The sequence below is a fragment of the Natator depressus genome, chromosome 26 (genome assembly GCF_965152275.1).
Source record: "Natator depressus isolate rNatDep1 chromosome 26, rNatDep2.hap1, whole genome shotgun sequence".
NCBI lineage: Eukaryota > Metazoa > Chordata > Testudines > Cheloniidae > Natator > Natator depressus.
In genome coordinates this window covers 10114648-10132898 of record NC_134259.1, presented here as the reverse complement: position 1 = coordinate 10132898, position 18251 = coordinate 10114648, and the positions used below count along the sequence as shown (strand labels likewise).

Genomic DNA, 18251 nt, shown 5'->3' with positions numbered 1-18251 from the left:
ATTACTCAAATGTCAGCACTAATTATGTGGCTGAAGCGTCTCTCTGTGGTGTGTTCCTGCTTTTTGGGACCTTGGCTGGGTCTCCAAAATCCATCCATGTACAGTAAGCCTGGACTCGCCCAAATTCCTCAAAATAGGGTTTAAATGGGACCTGAAAAGGGCCTAGACCTTGGGCTGAGGAGAGCATTGGAGTGAACTTTGCCCGGGTCAGGGAGGGGACGTGTTTGTGAGGAAAATTACTGATGCATGTTGTGCCTATCGTAATTGAAATCCTTTACGTGTCTTTTCCATCCCTAGACATCTGTGTTCACACCAGCCTATGGCTCAGTCACTAATGTCAGGATAAACAGCACAATGACCACTTCTCAAGCTCTCAAACTGCTGCTCAATAAATTTAAGGCAAGTTTTATCCCAATTTACTCTCTCCGTTAAACCGTCTCATTAAACTCCTATCATTTAAGTTGCTTTTTTAGTTCAACAGGGTCTTTGTATCAGAGAATTCGAGCCAAGCAAAGTCAGAAGTGAACCACTGCTTGGAGAAAGCAGTGTTTCTTGTGCCTAAAGCAGGGAGGTGGATTCTGCTTCCCGCTTTTGGGAGGGGTTTTGTCCGGAGCAGGACAGCCTAGTGAACAGAGCACTGGAGAGGGAGTCAGGAAATTAGAACTCTATTTTCCGAGCCGCTACTGACCTGCTGAGTGACTTGAGTCAAGTCGCTTCCCCTGTCTGTGTCTCTATTTCCCCTTGCACCCTTTGTCTACTTAGACTGTAAGCTTTCTGGGGCAGAGATGCTTATTATATGCCTGTACAGCGCCTAGCACGATGGGGCCCTGTTCACTAGGTGTTACCATAATAAAGCAAAAGCAGGGATGGGCAATCATTTTCACAAGGGGGCCACTCCACGAATTTTGGTAAGTGGTCACAGTCCGCACGTTTCTACTATATTAATGGAGGGGATGCAGGGTCTGGGAGGGAGTTTGGGTGCAGAAGGGGGTTCTGACCTGGGGTGGGGGTGTGGGAGGGGGTGCGAGGTGCAGGCTCCTCGAAGTGGCTCCCATTTCTGCTTGCCCCTTGTGGGTAGGGGGGCAGTGGGTCTCCATGTGCTGCCTCAGCCTGCAAGCACCACCCTTGCAGCTCCCATTGGCCAGGGGTGCACGGAGACATGCCAGCAGCAGCCGGCCGGTTCCGGGAGCAGCGTGGGGCCACGGCAGGCAGGCAGCCTGCCTGAGCGCCCCATTGTGCCGTGGGACTTTTAGCGGTCCGGAGATCGCGAGAGGGCAGCCAAAGAGCCTGGCGGGCTGGACAGAAATGTCAGAAGGGCCAGATCCGGCCCGCGGGCCATATTTTGCCCACCCCTGAGCTAAAAGAATGCTAGGCTCTGTTCCCAGCTCTACCTTGTTTATTAACCCATCTACTAAGTGGCTAGAATTCTTGCCTGAAGCCAAAAGCATATTGTGGAGAATTGTCTCTTATCAAGTACTTGCAAGTCCTTGGATGCAAGGTGTTATGAAAATGCAAAGTGTTTCTTTTTTCAAAAAGTAATCTAGCTGCCTTTTGATACTTTGACATCTTCCTTTTTTCCTGTGTTCAGATTGAAAACTCGGCTGATGAATTTGCATTGTATATTGTCCACACCAGCGGAGGTAAGTCTGGAAGAAGTCCTCCAGCTGTAATGGTTTAGAGTAACTTGGCTTAATTGGTGACCTCTGCTGTGTATCTTTAAGGCAGTGATTCTCAACCAGGGGTACAGATACCCCTGCGGGTCCGCAGAGGTCTCCCGGGGGGGTACATCACCTCATCGAGCTATTTGCCTAGTTTTAGAACAAGCTACGTAAAAAGCACTAGCAAAGTCAGTACAAACAAAAATTTCATACAGACAATGATTTATTTATGCTGTGTTATAGACTCTACACTGCAATGTAAGTACAATATTTGTATTCCAATTGACTTATTTTATAATTGTTTGGTAAAAATGAGAAAGTCAGACATTTTTCAGTTAAAGTGTACTGTGGCACTTTGTTGTGTATTTGTCTTATTTTTGTAAGCCAGTGGTTTTTAAGTGAGGTGAAACTTGGGGGTACGCAGGACCAATCAGACTCCGGAAAGGGGTACAGTCGTCCGGAAAGGTTACGAGATACTGCCAAGATTAAAAGTAGTATCTTCTGCTTTGTCTGTATGGTCTGTTTTCTAATTGCTGTCCTATATATTGGGGGGGCCCTTGCAGAAAAACAGAAATTGAAGGCTACAGATTACCCACTGATTGCCCGCATTCTGCAGGGGCCGTGTGAACAGGTCTCCAAGGTCTTCCTGATGGAGAAGGACCAAGTTGAAGAAGTCACCTATGATGTGAGTGTCTTTGAGTGGAGCGCCATAGGCTGTTAAGCTGTAGGAGCCTGTGTGAAGGTGCAGAACTCTTCTGCTGACTCACCCTGGAGGCAGGTTAAATGGGGCTCATAATAGCCAGCCCAGGAATATAAAAAACGGGGTGTCTGAAAGAAGAGGGAGGGACAGGCAGCCTTGCAGGGAAAAGACATAAAACCGCTAGTTTGGGTGAGAAGGCTTACGTTCCCAAGTACAGTCCTGCTTCGGAGATATGCTATTTCAGTAAGTGGGTGTGGGAATGTTCATATATATTGTCATTGAATGCATGTGCTGTGTTAGGAGCAGAGTGGAAATCCTCCCTTTGACATAGAGAGGCACTGCAAATGCTAAAAATGCATAACTTGCTCAGTGGAAAATGCAGATGTGGTGTTCAGCTGTGCGTGAAGTTCCCCATCTCTCTCCTAGCATGCGTGTCTGCAATTTGTATGTTGCTGCCTCTGGATTGGAACATGGTGTTACTCTTAGTGTTCACAGGAGGAAATAGAGGACCCCATAATCTGTAACTGAGAGTGGGGGCGAAGGAGGGTTAGGAGAGCAGAAAGTTATTACCGAGTGGAATCTGGCCAAGATGCTACATAAAATGCTCTTGCGAAAAGCGCTGTGAGATCGCAAGTGTTCTGGCCCTGTTTCGCATTTTGGCTCTGATGCGGCAGGACAGGGAAATAATGCTCTGCAGCAGTAGGAGAAAAGATCACTTCCTGCTTGGCTCAACAAACATTGAAAGCATTGTTAATAAGCCTACGGAGAAGACCTATAGAATTTTAAAACTAAACTATGCTAATAGCCTATTAGCAGGGAGATAGTTTACAGGATGGCTTTAAAAATTCAACAGAGGATCTTTCTTTATGGGAATATCTAGGGTTTCTTTAAGGGTAACTGCAGTTCAACCTTATTGTCTATTTCAATTGTGGGATGAGCTTAAGGGACCCAAATATGATGGTAGTTGGGTGTTGTAGGGCAAAACTTTAATTTTGGGACGTTTTCAGTGGGTGTGACATTTCCCGGGTTACCCAGGGCTGTTAAGGCACCTGACTATCACCTGCCCTTAGCTTGAGGGGAGCCTTGTCTGTGCCTGCTCCCCAACTCCACCAGCCTCAGCAACACAAGGAGTCCTCTCTCAGCCTCCACAGGCCTTGCTGTCTGCTCCCCCCTCCCGGCCCTGAAAGCATCTCCCTGGAGCATCCAGCCCCTGGTCCGCTGGACGCTCGCAGTATTCCCAGAGTTGCTGCTTCCAAAGAAGCAGTAACCCCCATCTTATCAGTTTCACCTCGGAGCACCACTCTGCTTCACTCACGCACTCAGATATGTTGGTAGTGAAAACAGGTACAAGTCAGTGTAACAAAGCATACAAATTCAAGTGATAGCAAGTAGAAGTGTGGGAAACAAATGATGGCCTATAAATAAAATTGTAACACCCATTCTAGAGCCTGGACTTTAATTAACAAGATACTCTCATGTCTAAAGCATTGCTTGCCAGTGCTATGCAGCCAGGGGTGGCTGTGATCTTCTGTTGTGAAGTAGACAATATGCGGTACAAGAAGGGTTACCACTGGCAGATATTTGACTGGCATGGCTGTTTTTTTTTTTAATGGATATGCCAATTGCCAGAAAAATAATTTAATCGGCCAGGGCTTTTTTTTTACGTGGATCTAAAGACTTGCATTATTATCACAATACACTGGGATAGCTACTGTTAAAAGTTTGTGTGTCCAGGTAAAGATGCTGCAGGGTTCACAATTCCGCAGTTTAAGCGGTAATCGATCAAAACTGTTGAAAATACAGCAGCTGTCTGCCCATCAACACGCAAGCGTGCCATGCACGGGCATGAGAGAGGGTTTGAGTTACACAGGAGTGAGGAGACACGAGATGTTCTCAATCTTATCTATATATGATGTCTCTCTAGATACTGTAAGTGGCTGTTGGGTGGGGGAGGGGTTTGTGGGGTTGCCTTGTGAGTGGGGAGGCAGTGGGTTTGCCTTTGTGTAGGGGGTGCCATTTTTTTTTTATTTATTTTTTTTTTGCATTTCAAAGGTGGTAACCCTAAGTATACCTAGGACCAGACAGGGAGATAGCATGTTCCTTTTAGGCAAGAGGTAGATGCTTATTTCCTCATGACCTGCCTTACCTTAAGAGCATCATTTTCAGCATAGATGCATAACTTTTTAAATATCTTCCTTACGTACATTTTTGTCAGGATTGTAATGACCAGTGGGCTACTGACTCTTGGAGAGACATCCCATGAGCTCTAATACACGTCCATGGGGATCCCTGTAAAATGATGCACCCGGAGCATCCGCAGCCAGTTGGCATCGAGAGGCCCATAGGTCATAGTGGGTCCTGGGAGACTAAATCCAGTTAGGTGCTTCTGCAAATTTTACCCTAAATCCCTTTAAGATCCATTTTGAAAATATCAGCCTTCATCTCTCTGGGACCTTTTTGATAAGGGGTGAAATTCCCAACTAGTAGCCAAACCTGATTTAATCCACATTCATCGCTGTAGTGGATGATGGCAGAGTCCATGCAGAAGATTTTCCTATCAAGTTCCCTTATCAACACCCCATCTCTACATTGCCCTACTCCTTAATGATTGGGTTGTAGGGCTGATTGGGAATGCCTGAGGACATGTTTTTTGTCACACAGCGCAGGTTCAATGGAACTCAAAACAGTTCATGGGAAAGGGTCGATTTTGATAAATTTCCCACTTGGAAAACTTTTTGAAAAGCTTTGAAATTGCTGAAGTGTCCCATTTTGACATTTTTTTGACATGAAAAAGCTGTTTTTTAATTCAAAAGCTATTTTTTTTGTTTAAAAATTTGACATAAAAAGTAATAAAAATATACAAGTTGAAATCTAAACATTTTGAAATGTAACTTTTTAACCTGATCACAGAGTTTTTGGAGGTCTTTCTTACTGGTTTTGGTTTTTAGTTTTTCGTTCATGAAAATTTTTGAGACTGGAACTTCTTATCCCTTTTCGGGATGGTAAAAACAGGCACTCGTTGGATGAATAAATCACCCGGATCTGCCTGGCTATGCCACTGACTTCTATCTCTTACCCTAGTTTATAGCGTCGAGAGCCAGATCATGTGACCAGATTTTAGTTCTTCCGCATTTGATCAATAATCATTACAACCTCTCATTTCTGTCATGTCCCTTGACATAATCCATTGTTTCTAAGGAGAGAAATTAATGCTCAGAGCAAATTGCTGTGTTCTGCCATCTGGTGGATAATAGAGTGTAATCCTATTGCAACTGGATTCCCTGTTTGTCCTCACTTTTAATTTCAGCAAACAGGACAGAAAGTCAGCAGAGTTCAGGGTAGAGTGTTTTATATCAATTGATGGAACTTAGCAGGTTTGACTTCCTCAGTAGACACACAGACATTAGGATCAGTGCACACGTACTGGAGAGAGGTTCGAGTTCACTCCAGAATTGAGACCAGCCTGTAAAGCCAAAATTATTGGTGAAGGTCTCTTCACGACCTGATTTACTTTCTGCTAATACGAATCCACTGTAAGTGGTATGGATATAAAAGATATTTTCATTTAGAGTTACAGGGATCTATTCTGCTCTGTTACCCCAGTGTAAAGCTGGAGTAATTTGTCTGGCTTCAGCGAAATTACACTGGTGTAGCTGAAAGCAGGATACTGGCCCCTGTAGTTCAGAAAAAACAGGAATTTCTCTTTTGCCTTTAGCTTCAGTAATAGTTGAATAAACATATTTAATCCTCTTGCTAAGGAAACTGCCATTGTTTGTTTGTCTAGATTTCCTCTCGCATCGTACCATAGGATCATTCTATTCTTGAAATATTTTGTGTCTAATTGCAAAGACCCTTTAGTGGGGTGTTCCCAGATGTCAACATTTTCCCAACACTGGTGTTGCCGCCTTCCTTGCAAATGCGCAAACGGCTACCGCGTTGAGTTACATTGTATAGAATGGAAGGAAACTCGCATCACAAGGCAGCATCCTGTGAAAGGAGTACGGTGAAACCTGTGAGCAGCGGTTGATCAGAAGAAGCTATAGACTCGCTGGCATGTGGTGCCTGGATGTAATAGAGGGCAAGCGGTGTTTAGCCTAAGGAGTTACATGGGGGGCCTGTGATTTGCGCGCTTCGGGTGGGGCTTTTGGAGGTACCCAGAGTTGGCTTAACTCTCCTGCCACTGATGTCACTGGAAGTGTGATCAATTGTAAAGCTAGTCACTCCCTGTGCACAAGGATGACACTGAAGTCCTGCTTTTTGAGAGCTTAAGTGATAGACTTGTGCTGACTCTCTCCGCCCCAGGGGGCGGGGGGGGATTTCACCGTCCATGCGTCAGCTGGGGGAACGCTGCCCTGGGGGCGGGGGCAGTAATGAAGTTTAAATGCTCTGAAAACACTTTCAGATCTACTGATGACAGGAATTTGTTTGGTAGTGCTCCATCCACTGTGTTCTCTTATTTTTTTCCCTTTCAACGCAGGTTGCTCAGTACATCAAATTTGAAATGCCAGTTCTTAAAAGCTTCATCCAGAAGCTCCAAGAAGAAGAAGACCGTGAAGTGAAGAAACTCATGCACAAGTAAGTGGTCCCTTCTCAAGTGAAAATAGTCTCATGGGCTTCTTCCACTAATGCCTTCGGCCAAGATTTGTCACAGGCAAGTGCTTAAAGATATCGTGACGTTAGGAGCCTGTGGGTTGTCGGGCCTGGTGTTTGGAGCAGGGGTCAAGCCAGGGGTCCGAGTCAGAAACCAGAAGTCAAGCGGAAGGTCGGAATCAGGACTCTCGTTGGAAATCGTAGCCATAATCGGGAGACGAGCCAAGGAACGGAGTCGGGGTGCGATGCAGGGAACAAGAGCACGGTCTGTGAAGCAACAGGCCAGGTGCTGCCAAATTGGACAGACAGCTTCCTGAAAGTTCTGCTGTGCTTAAATAGTGTGCCTGGACCAATCCGAGGTCATGAGGGGTGCAGCCAGTCGGGTCTTCCTTGGGTGGACTTTCTGTGGTGTTTAGTCTCGCAGGATTTGCAGTGTGTTGATCACGGCTGTGCCGTGGCTGCTGGATGGTAGGGCGGAAGCCTCAGTCACCCAGAGCCCTGCAGACCTGGGGTTTAGTCCTCCGGATCCGTATACCTGATTCCATACTTGTGCACCTAAATAAGTGGCCCGATGTGCAGAGCTTCTGAACTGCTATCCTCTCCCTCTCGAATTAAAGGGAGTTACTGGTCACTGGGTACTTGGGGAGGGAAAAGGCAAGCCACACAATCAGGTGCCTATATGGGCGTAGCTGCTTAAAGTTAGGCACCTGCTTGCGAAAAGTTTGGTTCCCCCAATATTCAACCTTCTCTGTGTAATTCTGTGGGGAAGCAGAAGACCACTGATATTGCATGTAGCCCATTCTTGAATTGTGGCAACAGGGGCTTCCTGGCAGTGGGACCCATTTTAATAATAATGATGCTGATAAATGGTTTTGACAGTACTCTGCACCTTTTTGATCCCCGTGCTTCACCGCACTTCAGATGCAGCCACTGCTGGGGTGGAATGCAGAGACCGGATACCAGAGTAGATGGTCTGTTCCAATGCAGCATTTCCTCTGTCTTTTTAATGAATTATTTCACAGCGCCTCCAAGCCTGCTGGTGCTTCAGAGAGCTTACAATGTGATTGTCTGTCTATCCTCAGTGGATGTGAACAGTTGGTTTCAGACTTGGAACACGCCACCTTTTTTGCTGCAGCCTTGGGGCAAATCTACACCATGGCGCTACGTTGATGCGGCTGCATTGACCTAAGCAGTAGTGTAGACCAGCCCGAAGTGTGTCTAGGAGGGTGAACTGTAGGTTATTCTTTGTGTCCTTCGACATCCCAGCAGTGCTGCTAGGTCTCTTGCGGGGACCCTGGCAGCATGAACTAGTGAACTGAGAGGCATGAAGGCACAGTTGCTCCCTGACTGAGCACCTGGCCTGTGATGACGTGCCGTGGGAATCTTTTTCGCTGCTATTCCTTGCAGGGAAATTGACGTAGATGAAAAGGCTCCATTTCTGGGAGTTTCAATTAGAGGCATCATTTGTACATGTCCCCATAAATAATTCAGGGTGGGTGTAGGAGGAAGCGTTCTGTCTTCTATCTTCATAATACGGCTAAATGTGCCAGCTAATTTGTGTGTTTAAAAAGTCCCTGGCAAGCTCAACCCTCCTTGTTGCCCGTGGTTAAACAGATGGGACCTTGGGAGAGGTCTGTCTGGTTAGACATTGAGCTTGGGGACAAGGTTTGCTGTGAAGCTCAAAGCAGGTTTGTCTGAGGTTCCCAAACTCTTCCTGTAAGTTTGGGCTGACACATGGCTTTGTATTGCTTTGGTTTGTGGCTCTGGCTACCTCAGAGGCCTGTGCCTTTCCTCATGCTTACCGGACAATTGAGAATATCTTGGGCTGTTGGCCCATAGATTTACAAGAACATAAGAATGGCCACACTGGGTCAGACCATTGGTCCATCTAGTCCAGTGTCCTGTCTTCTGACAGTGGCCAGTGCCAGGTGCTTCAGAGGGAATGAACAGAACAGGGAATCATCAGGTGATCCATCCCCTGTCGCTCATTCTCGGCTTCTGGCAAACAGAGGCAAGGGACACCATCCCTGTCCATCTTGGCTAATAGCCATTGATGGACCTATCCTCCATAAACTTACCTAGTTCTTTTTTTAGCCCTGTTATAGTGTTTTTTAATAGCTGCGGGCAGGGTGTTAGAGGTAGAAGGCTCTTGACTCATGGAAATTGGCTCCTCCACTCCCTTGCCCTGTCAGAGTCTAAGTTCAAAGACCTTCAGGGCCTATGGTGAAGCTCATATGGGTGGGTTTCTCCTGTTGGGTGAGGAGTTATAGTATTGTTGACAATTTTATCAAGGTACCTAGATTTTTCGGGCTCTGCTCTAACGAGGCTTGCTTTTTCTTTCTTTAGATACACAGTCCTCCGGTTAATGATAGAACGGAGACTAGAAGAGATTTCTGAGAGCCCAGCAATGATCTAAAGTTCTCCTCAGCGCTCTGCTACAGCCTTGTGTCGGACGCGATGGGTCTCTTTAAGAATCACTGTTTACGCAAAGAATGGAATGAAAAGAAGATGCACTCTATCCTGGGAACCAAACCTGACCGCAAAACCCTGCGGAGATTGAATGTGTGTCCTGTACCTGCTCAGCAGACATGGATGTGTGAGAGTCAATGGACTCCTTCTGCGGAAGGAACATCTTCCAGTAATTTTCTTTTTCCCCCCTCAAAGTGATTTGCAGAATGCAAGGATTCGGCACGTGTGTCTTAACCCGTCCCCCCGCCCACTCCTTCAGAAGCCATTTCAGAACTGCCATGCCCAGCATTCACAAAGAGGAGAGTTGACCTTGCTGGCATGTTGAAAGAAGGCTCTTGGGATATGCCCACCAAGGCTGGTGTGCCATGTTTGTGTGCTTTGACCTGCAGCGTCTGTACTGAAGAAGCAGTTGCTTTGAGAAGAGCGGCTCATGCTCCTTTGCCTCTCTCCTAATGCCATTACGAGATGCTTATCCATGCTTGAGCGCTGATGTGACTATGCGTAGGTTTTCATGTCTGTCTGCAAAAGAGAGAACAAAACTCATGTCCACTGAAGCTAGTAAACCAGCTTCTGCCGTGCCCACACACTTAGAAAATTCTCGTTTGTGTAAATGCTCCAGACCAGTCCCAGAGCTAGTAGCCACTTCGCTGCAATAACTCCTGCCAACCTCCACTCGTGCCAGAATGTTGTGCGTTATGAAGTGTGTTTTGATGGCAAGATCAATGTTCTGTGTAGCTTTTTTCCCATACAGGACAGTCTTGTTCTTTATTTTTCCTGTTCAGAGCGTTCTCAGAACCACATTGACAACCACAAAAGATAAACTTTTTTTCCCCCTGCATGGTACTGGTGGGGTATCAGTCTTGTGGTCCCCTGGTGCCTCATGCTCGACCCTTCCTGCCTCGTTCTTCTCCTCCTGCCTGTGCTCCTGCAAATGGTCTCTGGGCTCCTCCAGTGTGTTACCGTTGGGCCTGAGGCACGTGGTCAGAGTGGTACGTTGACGACTATTCCACGGAACAGTGGCCTGTGAGAAGGAGCAAGCAGGGCTCCCCTGACTGATGCTTGGCTCCTCGCTTTCATCTGTGGGTCACCAGGTGTATCTCTGCACTGCAGCTAGCGGTGTCATTCCCCAGCTCGGGGAGAAGTACACGTGCTCGATATGATGGAGCGAGCGCGCCAAAAGTAGCAGAATAGCTACAGCAGCAGGACACGCGAGCCACCTGAGTTCAGTCCCATCCAAGACCCTAGGTAAGGACTTGGGCTGCGAGCCCAGGACACAGCTTGTACCACTGTAGCCGCACCGTTGTATTTAGCGCACGAGCTGGATCAGAGCTAGCGTGTGTACATCTGCCTGCCCTGGAAATCCCGGTGGCGATCTCCCCAAAGTGAGGAGGAGACCGAAGAATCGCGTGAGCAGGAAGTGGAGGCCCCCAGAGGGCTGGTGGGAGACAGACAGCAGCTGGAAAGGAAGAGATGCACCTGCCTAGGTTGGGAGCCTGGACAGCTGTGTCCTCCAACCTAGATGGTGGCACGAGATCTCTTGGGAGGACTGATGGGGTGGGGGCAGATGTTCCGGAAGTCGGTACAATTATAACCGTCACCTGTTGGTGGTTTGGGCTGCTCGGTCCTTGAGAGCTTGGAGTCTGTCGGTCGTGGTGCGGAGTTAGGCCAGGGCGGCTTCTGGGGGTGGGGGCAGAGGAGGGTTAAGTGACGGATTTCGAGAGTGAGGCTTGTGGGCCTGATCCTGCAAGGTGCTGAGTTCTCTCAACATGCAGTAGGCCTGATTCTCCCCTCTCTGGCGTAAATCAGGAGTAACTCTGAAGTCAGTGGAGCCCTGCTTCAGTAACCGTTGGTTGGTAGGTTTGGTGTATGGGTGTTGGTGGCCTGTGATATACAGCAGGTCTAAGTAGATGATTTGGTGGTTCCATTTGACCTTAAACTCGATGACTCTATGACCAGCCTAAAAAAGGGTATCATTTGCTGAGCTAAGCACCTTGCAAGAGCAGGCTGTCAAAGTCAGCTAGGACTGGGTGTGTCCATGATCTACTCCTCTTGTGTGATACTCTCACGTGGTTGTCACAAGGAATAAAGGGAGCCAAGACGTGGCAGTTCCATGCAGCTTGACATCAAATATTTGTATCGATTCTGATGCATCTGCCGGAGGAATGTTTTGAGGGGGGCGGGTAACGTTTATGTTCCGAAAGTGCCTCAGAGACTTAGGAGCTTCTGGAAAACTTGCCTCAGAACCAGTTTGAAGAAAGACGCTTGATTTTGTCCACACCTGTGATTAAAAACTCTTGATCCATAAACGCTTCCTCAAGCAAGGGAAACCGACTCCCACCAGCCGACTGTCTTTGCCTAGAGCTATATCGAGCGATTCCTCTGTTGCAGGACATGGGTTGGGGCTGTTGATTGGAGAGTGGCGAGTTGTCACTGGATTTTTAATCTCTGCAAGCAACAACAATATCACCATTATCTTCACACTCCAGCTAGTTTGACAAGGACAATGTGGCAGTAGCTCTTCAGATCCTGATGTCTTAAATTCAGCTGATTGTCTCTAAGTAGTGTTTACCGTCTCCACTGTGTGTGTGTGTGTCTGTCTGTTTTGTTGTGGTTTTCTTCTATGATGGATGTAAAGCACAATGGAGCTTGTAAGGCTCCCAGCTTGGGCATAAGTGGCATCCTTCCATTTGGCTCAACAGGGAGACCTGCTTCCTACAGACTAGCAGGCCCTTGGTTCAAAGCCTAGTTGCGGTGACATGGGACACTTATTCTCGGAATCCAACCCAAACTTGATCTTCAGTCGTTCATATCTGCATTGGCAGAGCCCGTAACAGGAAGTCCTGCTTTTAAATGGTGGCCTCAAAGATTAATCTAATGCTAGTCTTGAGTGAACAGAGAAACTGGCAGTGGGGTGAGCAGACTTCCAAGCATGCCCTAAATTAACGAAGTCTCTCTGTTCTCCTTGATTGGCCTAGGACCAGGGCTGGGCACGAGTTCTATGGGGCCTTTTATTTCTTTGAAGATGTGCAGTATACTGCTAGCGTTTCTCGGACGAACGTTGAGCCCTAAGGTGTTCAGCTGTCCATAGATGCCCTGGGGAAATAGGTCCCAGCAGGTCAATGTGGGAGGATGACAATGGTTCTGATACTGCTCAGGAGAATGGATTTGGTTTTATTTTAAATGGGGACTTCGATACAACGCTGTCTGTCTCTCTTTACTTTCTTTGCTCTTGGCGTTCATGGCTGTGGTGTGATCTGTACGACGTGGTTCACTCCTGTCTCTCTGGGCTTGTGTAATGCCCTCAGTAGGGTCACGCGAGAAGTAGGAGCCGAGTTTCCAGAAGGGCGACCGGAACACCTCCATCGCACGGGCTCTGCGTTGCTGTGGCCCGCTGCCTGTTGGTGGCTTTACACTTTGTGTCTTAATCTAGAATAGGTTTCAATCTGTGGGCAAATAGTGTTTAATATTTTAGAGCTTCTGTAGCAGTCAGGGCTCAATCTACGTAAAGCGTGTAACAAAACCACCGAGACAGAGAGAAGGGGAGTGGATGTCCCGGAGCACTGGGATAAGGAGCCTTTCATCTCTGCGCTGCCTTTTTCTTTTTCTTTTTTCTTTTTTTTAAGCTGGTTAAAATTTATTTTTTCTAATTTGTGTTGAAAACTTTCACAGAAACCTCTGATTTTTTTTTTATTTTTTTATTTTATTTTATTTTATTTTATTTTATTTTTTTTACTTAATGCTTGCAACTCCCCCCTGCCCCGTTCTTTTGAGCCGCTCTAGTTAGCTCAGATCTAAGTCAGGATGGACGCTGTTGTTCACTGATGGCTGTTGAGTGGCCCTCTGGGAGAGGAATGCGTTGTGATCTTGCTCGCGAACTGGGGCTGAGGGCACTAAACCCAATGCCGGAGTGGGTGCTAACGACCCTCTCGTGCTGGGAGGCTCGGCAGAGAAGCTAAGGGCTGAACAGGCCCCGGAGCCAGAACCCTTGCTTGGAAGAGGGCAGCCCAGAGGTCATGGTTTTGAGGCACGTCGCCACAGCAGCCTTGGGGAAGCGTATACTGCCCCTGTTTAGGCCGTGTCTGTTTAACCAGTCTCCGGGGCTGTCACGTAGGCGGTGGGTCAGCATGTGCGTGAGGTAGGTGACCAGATAGCAAGCGGGGGTAGAGGGTAATAGGCACCTATGCAAGACCAAGCCCCAAATATCAGGACTGTCCCTGTAAAATCGGGACATCTGGTCACCCTAGCTTGAGGCCCACTTACCTCAGCATTCAAAGTTAAGCCCGTGCTTTGCTGCACTGAGGCCTCTAGCATCTTCTATCAGCGCTCAGTTCACACACGCAGTGTTAAGATGCATCCTTGCCCACCTCCCCTCCTTCCCCCCCCCCCCACACAATTAAAGGCACAAAACGGTAACGTGCAACAAAATGACTTGACTAACTAAAAGCAAGCACATTTCTATTGTAATAATTAAAAAGAGAGGGGAGACTGTTTAGGTTGGTTTCAGTGACCTTAGAAATAAATATTGCCCTTAGATTGCGTGGCCTCTGCTGAAAATAAAAGAAGTTTGCAGTTGAGCGTCCATTGGGCTTTCTATGGGAGAACTGCCCATCCGTGTGGTTTGCTTCTTTTCCACTTGTATCTGGCCGTGTCACCCTTCTTTTTCCCCCCTTTCCCGCTTCTCATTTGCACTAGTTCTATTGTGGAATGGAAAAAAAATAAAATAAAGAAGAATATGATGTGAATCTCTCTCATCGGCACAACATGCCAAATATCGCCCAGGGAAATAGTTTCCAAGAGCGAGTTTCTCTTGGAAGACATTGTTCTAAAGAAACTCAAGCCAGCACAATGACCGTATGAAGAGTTGCAACTCGAGGTTCCGATCAGCGTGGTTTGGGAAGGTTACTCCACACCTGTTTCGGGATCATGTAGCACAGAACCAACTATTTGTGAATTCATTGGTGTCTCTCTTGTACATTTTTTTTTTTTTTTTTGATGAATGAATAAGTCTAGGCTAACTTTACCCTTGTGAATAGGGTGAAGAGAGAGCTTTGTAATATCTGTTGCTAATATCTGTCTATATTAGGGGCTTGCACTAAAGCATATTTCTCTTATCTTTCAACACGTGGCCAGAGTGCCAAATGGTGCTTGTCCCACTGCAGCTTTTGCCAGTACCAGCACCATTTTGCGCTGCTGCAGTATTTTGGGGGGGTGCAGATTTCCCAAACTTAGACTGGCCCTTGCATTGCTCCTCGTTGAGGCGCTCATTGAAGGCAATGGGAGTCTTTTCAAGGCCTTTGGTGTGCACAAGTTCAGACTCTGAGAGCCATTGCAAACGTGGATGCTGGGCTTCTCCTGCTGCTTTGCAAGAAAAACTGAAAACCAATTCTTGGTTGCCCTGCACCTCATGTGGTTGCTCTCCCCAGCACAGTTCTGACATGGTGTGGGGAAATAAATTCTGATCACCAAGATCTGTTTGCAAAAGGGGAACGAATGGGGCAATACTGCATCGTGGTTACTAAAAGAATGAGCAGCAATTGGGATTATGCCAATGACAGATGTGTAGAGACCGGGGCAATGCTGGAACCGTTTTCCCAACCCTCTCTGAGCTTTACAAATTCGTATAATCGTGAACCCAGATCCAAATCTAAAACCACTACTGGGTTTTCCCCCACATCCCTAGCTGAGCTGCAGTTTCTGAGCCTCAATTACCACCTGCAATATCTGCTTTAGCATTGACATAAGTAGAACATCTGTGTAAATCTCTCTCATTCTGGAGCGAAACTAGCAATATCTCTTTGTATGTCGTTAACGCGAACTAAAATTTGTGGCGATTTTCTTCCTCGAGTTTTTGTAGTGTAACTTTTTGTAGTTTTTGTTTTTTTATGGTACCTTTTTTACACAGATCTGTCTAGCATTTGGGTTACTGAAAGTGTTGTAAAGTGACACATGCTTTTTATGTACTTTGACAATGCCTCATTTATTAACGAGAAAAGCTTATGTAACAATTCAATACGTTATCAAAGCACACGAGTTAGATCCTTTTTGTTTTTTAAATAAAGCACTTTGCAGATAGAAATGCTACTGAGATTGCGGAGTTTGTGTGTATTTGTTTTCTTAGAGCTGATGGTGGAGAGGAGACAGGACTAACTTGAACAAGCAAGTGTTAAAGCAGGGAAAAGGTTTCACACGGTGAGAATAACTCCAGTTGCGGAGCGCCGGGGGAGCTGCCTTATGCCAACTAAGCATCTGGTGCATGATGCCTCAATTGGGCTCAAGGGGGTTGCATCCCAAAACTTTCCGCACTGGCACAGACCAAAGGCTCATTGCATAGTGACATAGGCAGCATTTGATCTTAGTCAGTTGTCTCTTGTTGGCCTTTTGGCTATCTGCCTCAGTACTGGACTCTTCAGATGTTTATCTTCCAGATGGCAAAATTCACCCCTTTGTAGAGGTGGCTGCAGAGTGTCTGTGCATCACTTAAGTCCCACTTTAAAACTTACTTTGAGGTCTTATCTGAGACTACCTCCTTTACCTAGGGCTGTATTTCCTCCATAGAGTACTGAACTGTGCTGTTTGGTACTAAGTGGGGTGGGGGGGGGGGGAATTCCTTCCTGACCCCGATATCACTTTATGCCCTGAAGCATGAGGCTTGGTCTTCTGGGGGAAGCTTATCCTGCCTAGTGTCTCTGCAGATGATGATAACCTGGTAAATGGACAAGACTTGTATCGGATTATCTTCCTCCGTAACCTTGTCCAGAGCCTGTGTGGTGGATTCCATCCTCTTCCCAGTGGCTAAGCATCTGCACTGAAACATGCCTGACACCACGCCTCTGGAAAGTGAGGCTGCATCCTGCAAAGCTAACCTGCAGCCCCTCATGCAAAGGCCACAAGTGAATGACTGAAGGCCCAGCAGAGAGAGTCTGCAGAGTGTCTCTAATAGTAACCATTCCAAAGATAGCACGTGGCTTTAACATAGTCCTCACTGGGCAGGATGTGATGAGTGACGTCAGCTCCATTTGTTAGTCATGGTTAGCTGATGGGGAATCCTAGTCCTGTAGAGTCGCTGAGGCTTTATCACCAGCACACATGCAGAATGCAGCACTTTGGAAGTTCTCCCTCAGCAGATGATTTCCCTGCAGGGAATCAAGCTGTCTCTTACTGCCCCAGCAACAAGTAAGTGAAGCTATTTTCTTTGTCTGATCTAACATTTATTTTCACATGCTCCTGGTTTGATTGCATTTCTTGGACTTTTAAATACAGGAAGGTCTAAGTCTTGGTTATTGTTCTTGTCTTGCAAACTGGTGTGCAGACATGCTAACCTGTTTGTATCTATTACTTCCTAAGCATTCAAAGTAAAGAGCATGTGAAGGAAAAATTGCAGCAGATGATGGGGTTTAAATGCCTTCAAATAGCAGAAATAAAGGGGACTGGGTGGGGAAGGATAGAACTGAGGGACTAGGCTGGTGGGGACCCTAGAAACAGCAGAGATGGGGTAGATAAAGTGCGGATTGCAAGGCTGTAGCATTCCAAGATTTGCCTCTTGGAACATATGCAACTCAGCCTGGATCCTATGATGCGAAGAGTACAGAGCTCTGCTCTGACTTGGATACACTTGAGTGTTTTCTCATGAGATGAGCCACGCACCTTTATTCTGTATGCTTAAATGAGGAGGCAGAGTGTGAAATGACATCTGGCACGGGGAGCTGACAGTAGATGGGAAATAAACAATTTGCCTTAATGTCGGCATTGTCTTTCTGTCCGAGAACTGCATACATGGTTGACTGCAATTCTGTTCAGATGCTATGGGGATGGGCATGTTATAAACACCCAGCTGGACTCTCTGCTGATCTAGATCTGTAAGCGCCGCTCGACAGGAACTCGGCAGAGCCCTGGTGCTGCTCAAAAAGTGTTTAGCTGTGTTTGCAGGATCAGCGTCTCTAATATATACTAAATAAAGCAGATCTCTTCCCCTCTCCCCCCAAATCTGCTCTGTATGAGCTTTTATACATTTTGTTTTTCATTCCCTATATTTATTAAATGGGCTATTTGCTGGCTATCCTCACACAGATCTTTGCACCCAAATTGCTGACTTAAATGCTATTTCTGCTCTTCCATTGAAGAGCATGGAACCACGTGTGCATGGGGCTTTTCAAAAGTGCTTTGTAAACATTGAGTGTGTGGCCAGTGCTCGCCAGGGCAGCGCTTGGATGGTGATGGCTCAGCAATTATGCCCAACGGGTTTTGTTTGGTCAGCTCACGGGGAGAAGGTTCTGCTGTGTCACGGGTGCTATGCAAGTTACTGCAGCTCACCCTGTGAACAGCAGGATGACGAGTGGTTCTGGTGATTTTAATACTCAAAGGGCATTGTCCAAATAACAAGACTATGGGAATCTCTTGATTGATGCCAGTTGTCTTTCCATTGACTCACTGGTTCTGAGGGTCCCAGTTTCAGGCCAGATATAACCAGACCTCCCCTTTTAAATAATTGTGGGCACAACTTTGCTCTGAAATTTTTGTCCAGCTGTGTTGTAGGTCATCAACAGATGAACTTTGATATAGCACTCAAGGGTATATAAACTTTATCTCCTCTTTAAGATGACCCCGTGGATAGCAAACCTCTTTAATATTACTTGCATTAAGGTTTGCACCGAGGGGTCTCACCAGAGATTGGATCCTCGTTGCGCTAGGTGCTGTACTATATGAGAGTCCCTTCCTGGAGGAGCTAGATGGATGAGACAGACAAAGAGTGAGAGGGGAAAGGGGCACAAAGCCTGGCCCGAGGTCACACAGCAGCGCTAGGAACAGAACTCGGGTCTGCTGAAGCCAAAGTACAG

The 18251-nt window shown here is 46.8% G+C and overlaps 1 protein-coding gene across 1 annotated transcript in view; it reads left to right on the top strand.

Moving 5' to 3' along the window:
- RASSF2 (Ras association domain family member 2) overlaps positions 1-15495 on the top strand; it is a 47443-nt gene extending 31948 nt beyond the window's left edge. The window contains exons 7-11 of the mRNA XM_074939944.1: positions 298-399; positions 1589-1640; positions 2222-2343; positions 6836-6933; positions 9295-15495. Coding sequence (XP_074796045.1) covers positions 298-399; positions 1589-1640; positions 2222-2343; positions 6836-6933; positions 9295-9364 — 444 coding nt within the window. The 3' untranslated portion in view covers positions 9365-15495. The remainder of the gene's footprint in view (positions 1-297; positions 400-1588; positions 1641-2221; positions 2344-6835; positions 6934-9294) is intronic.
- Positions 15496-18251: the final 2756 nt, after the last annotated feature.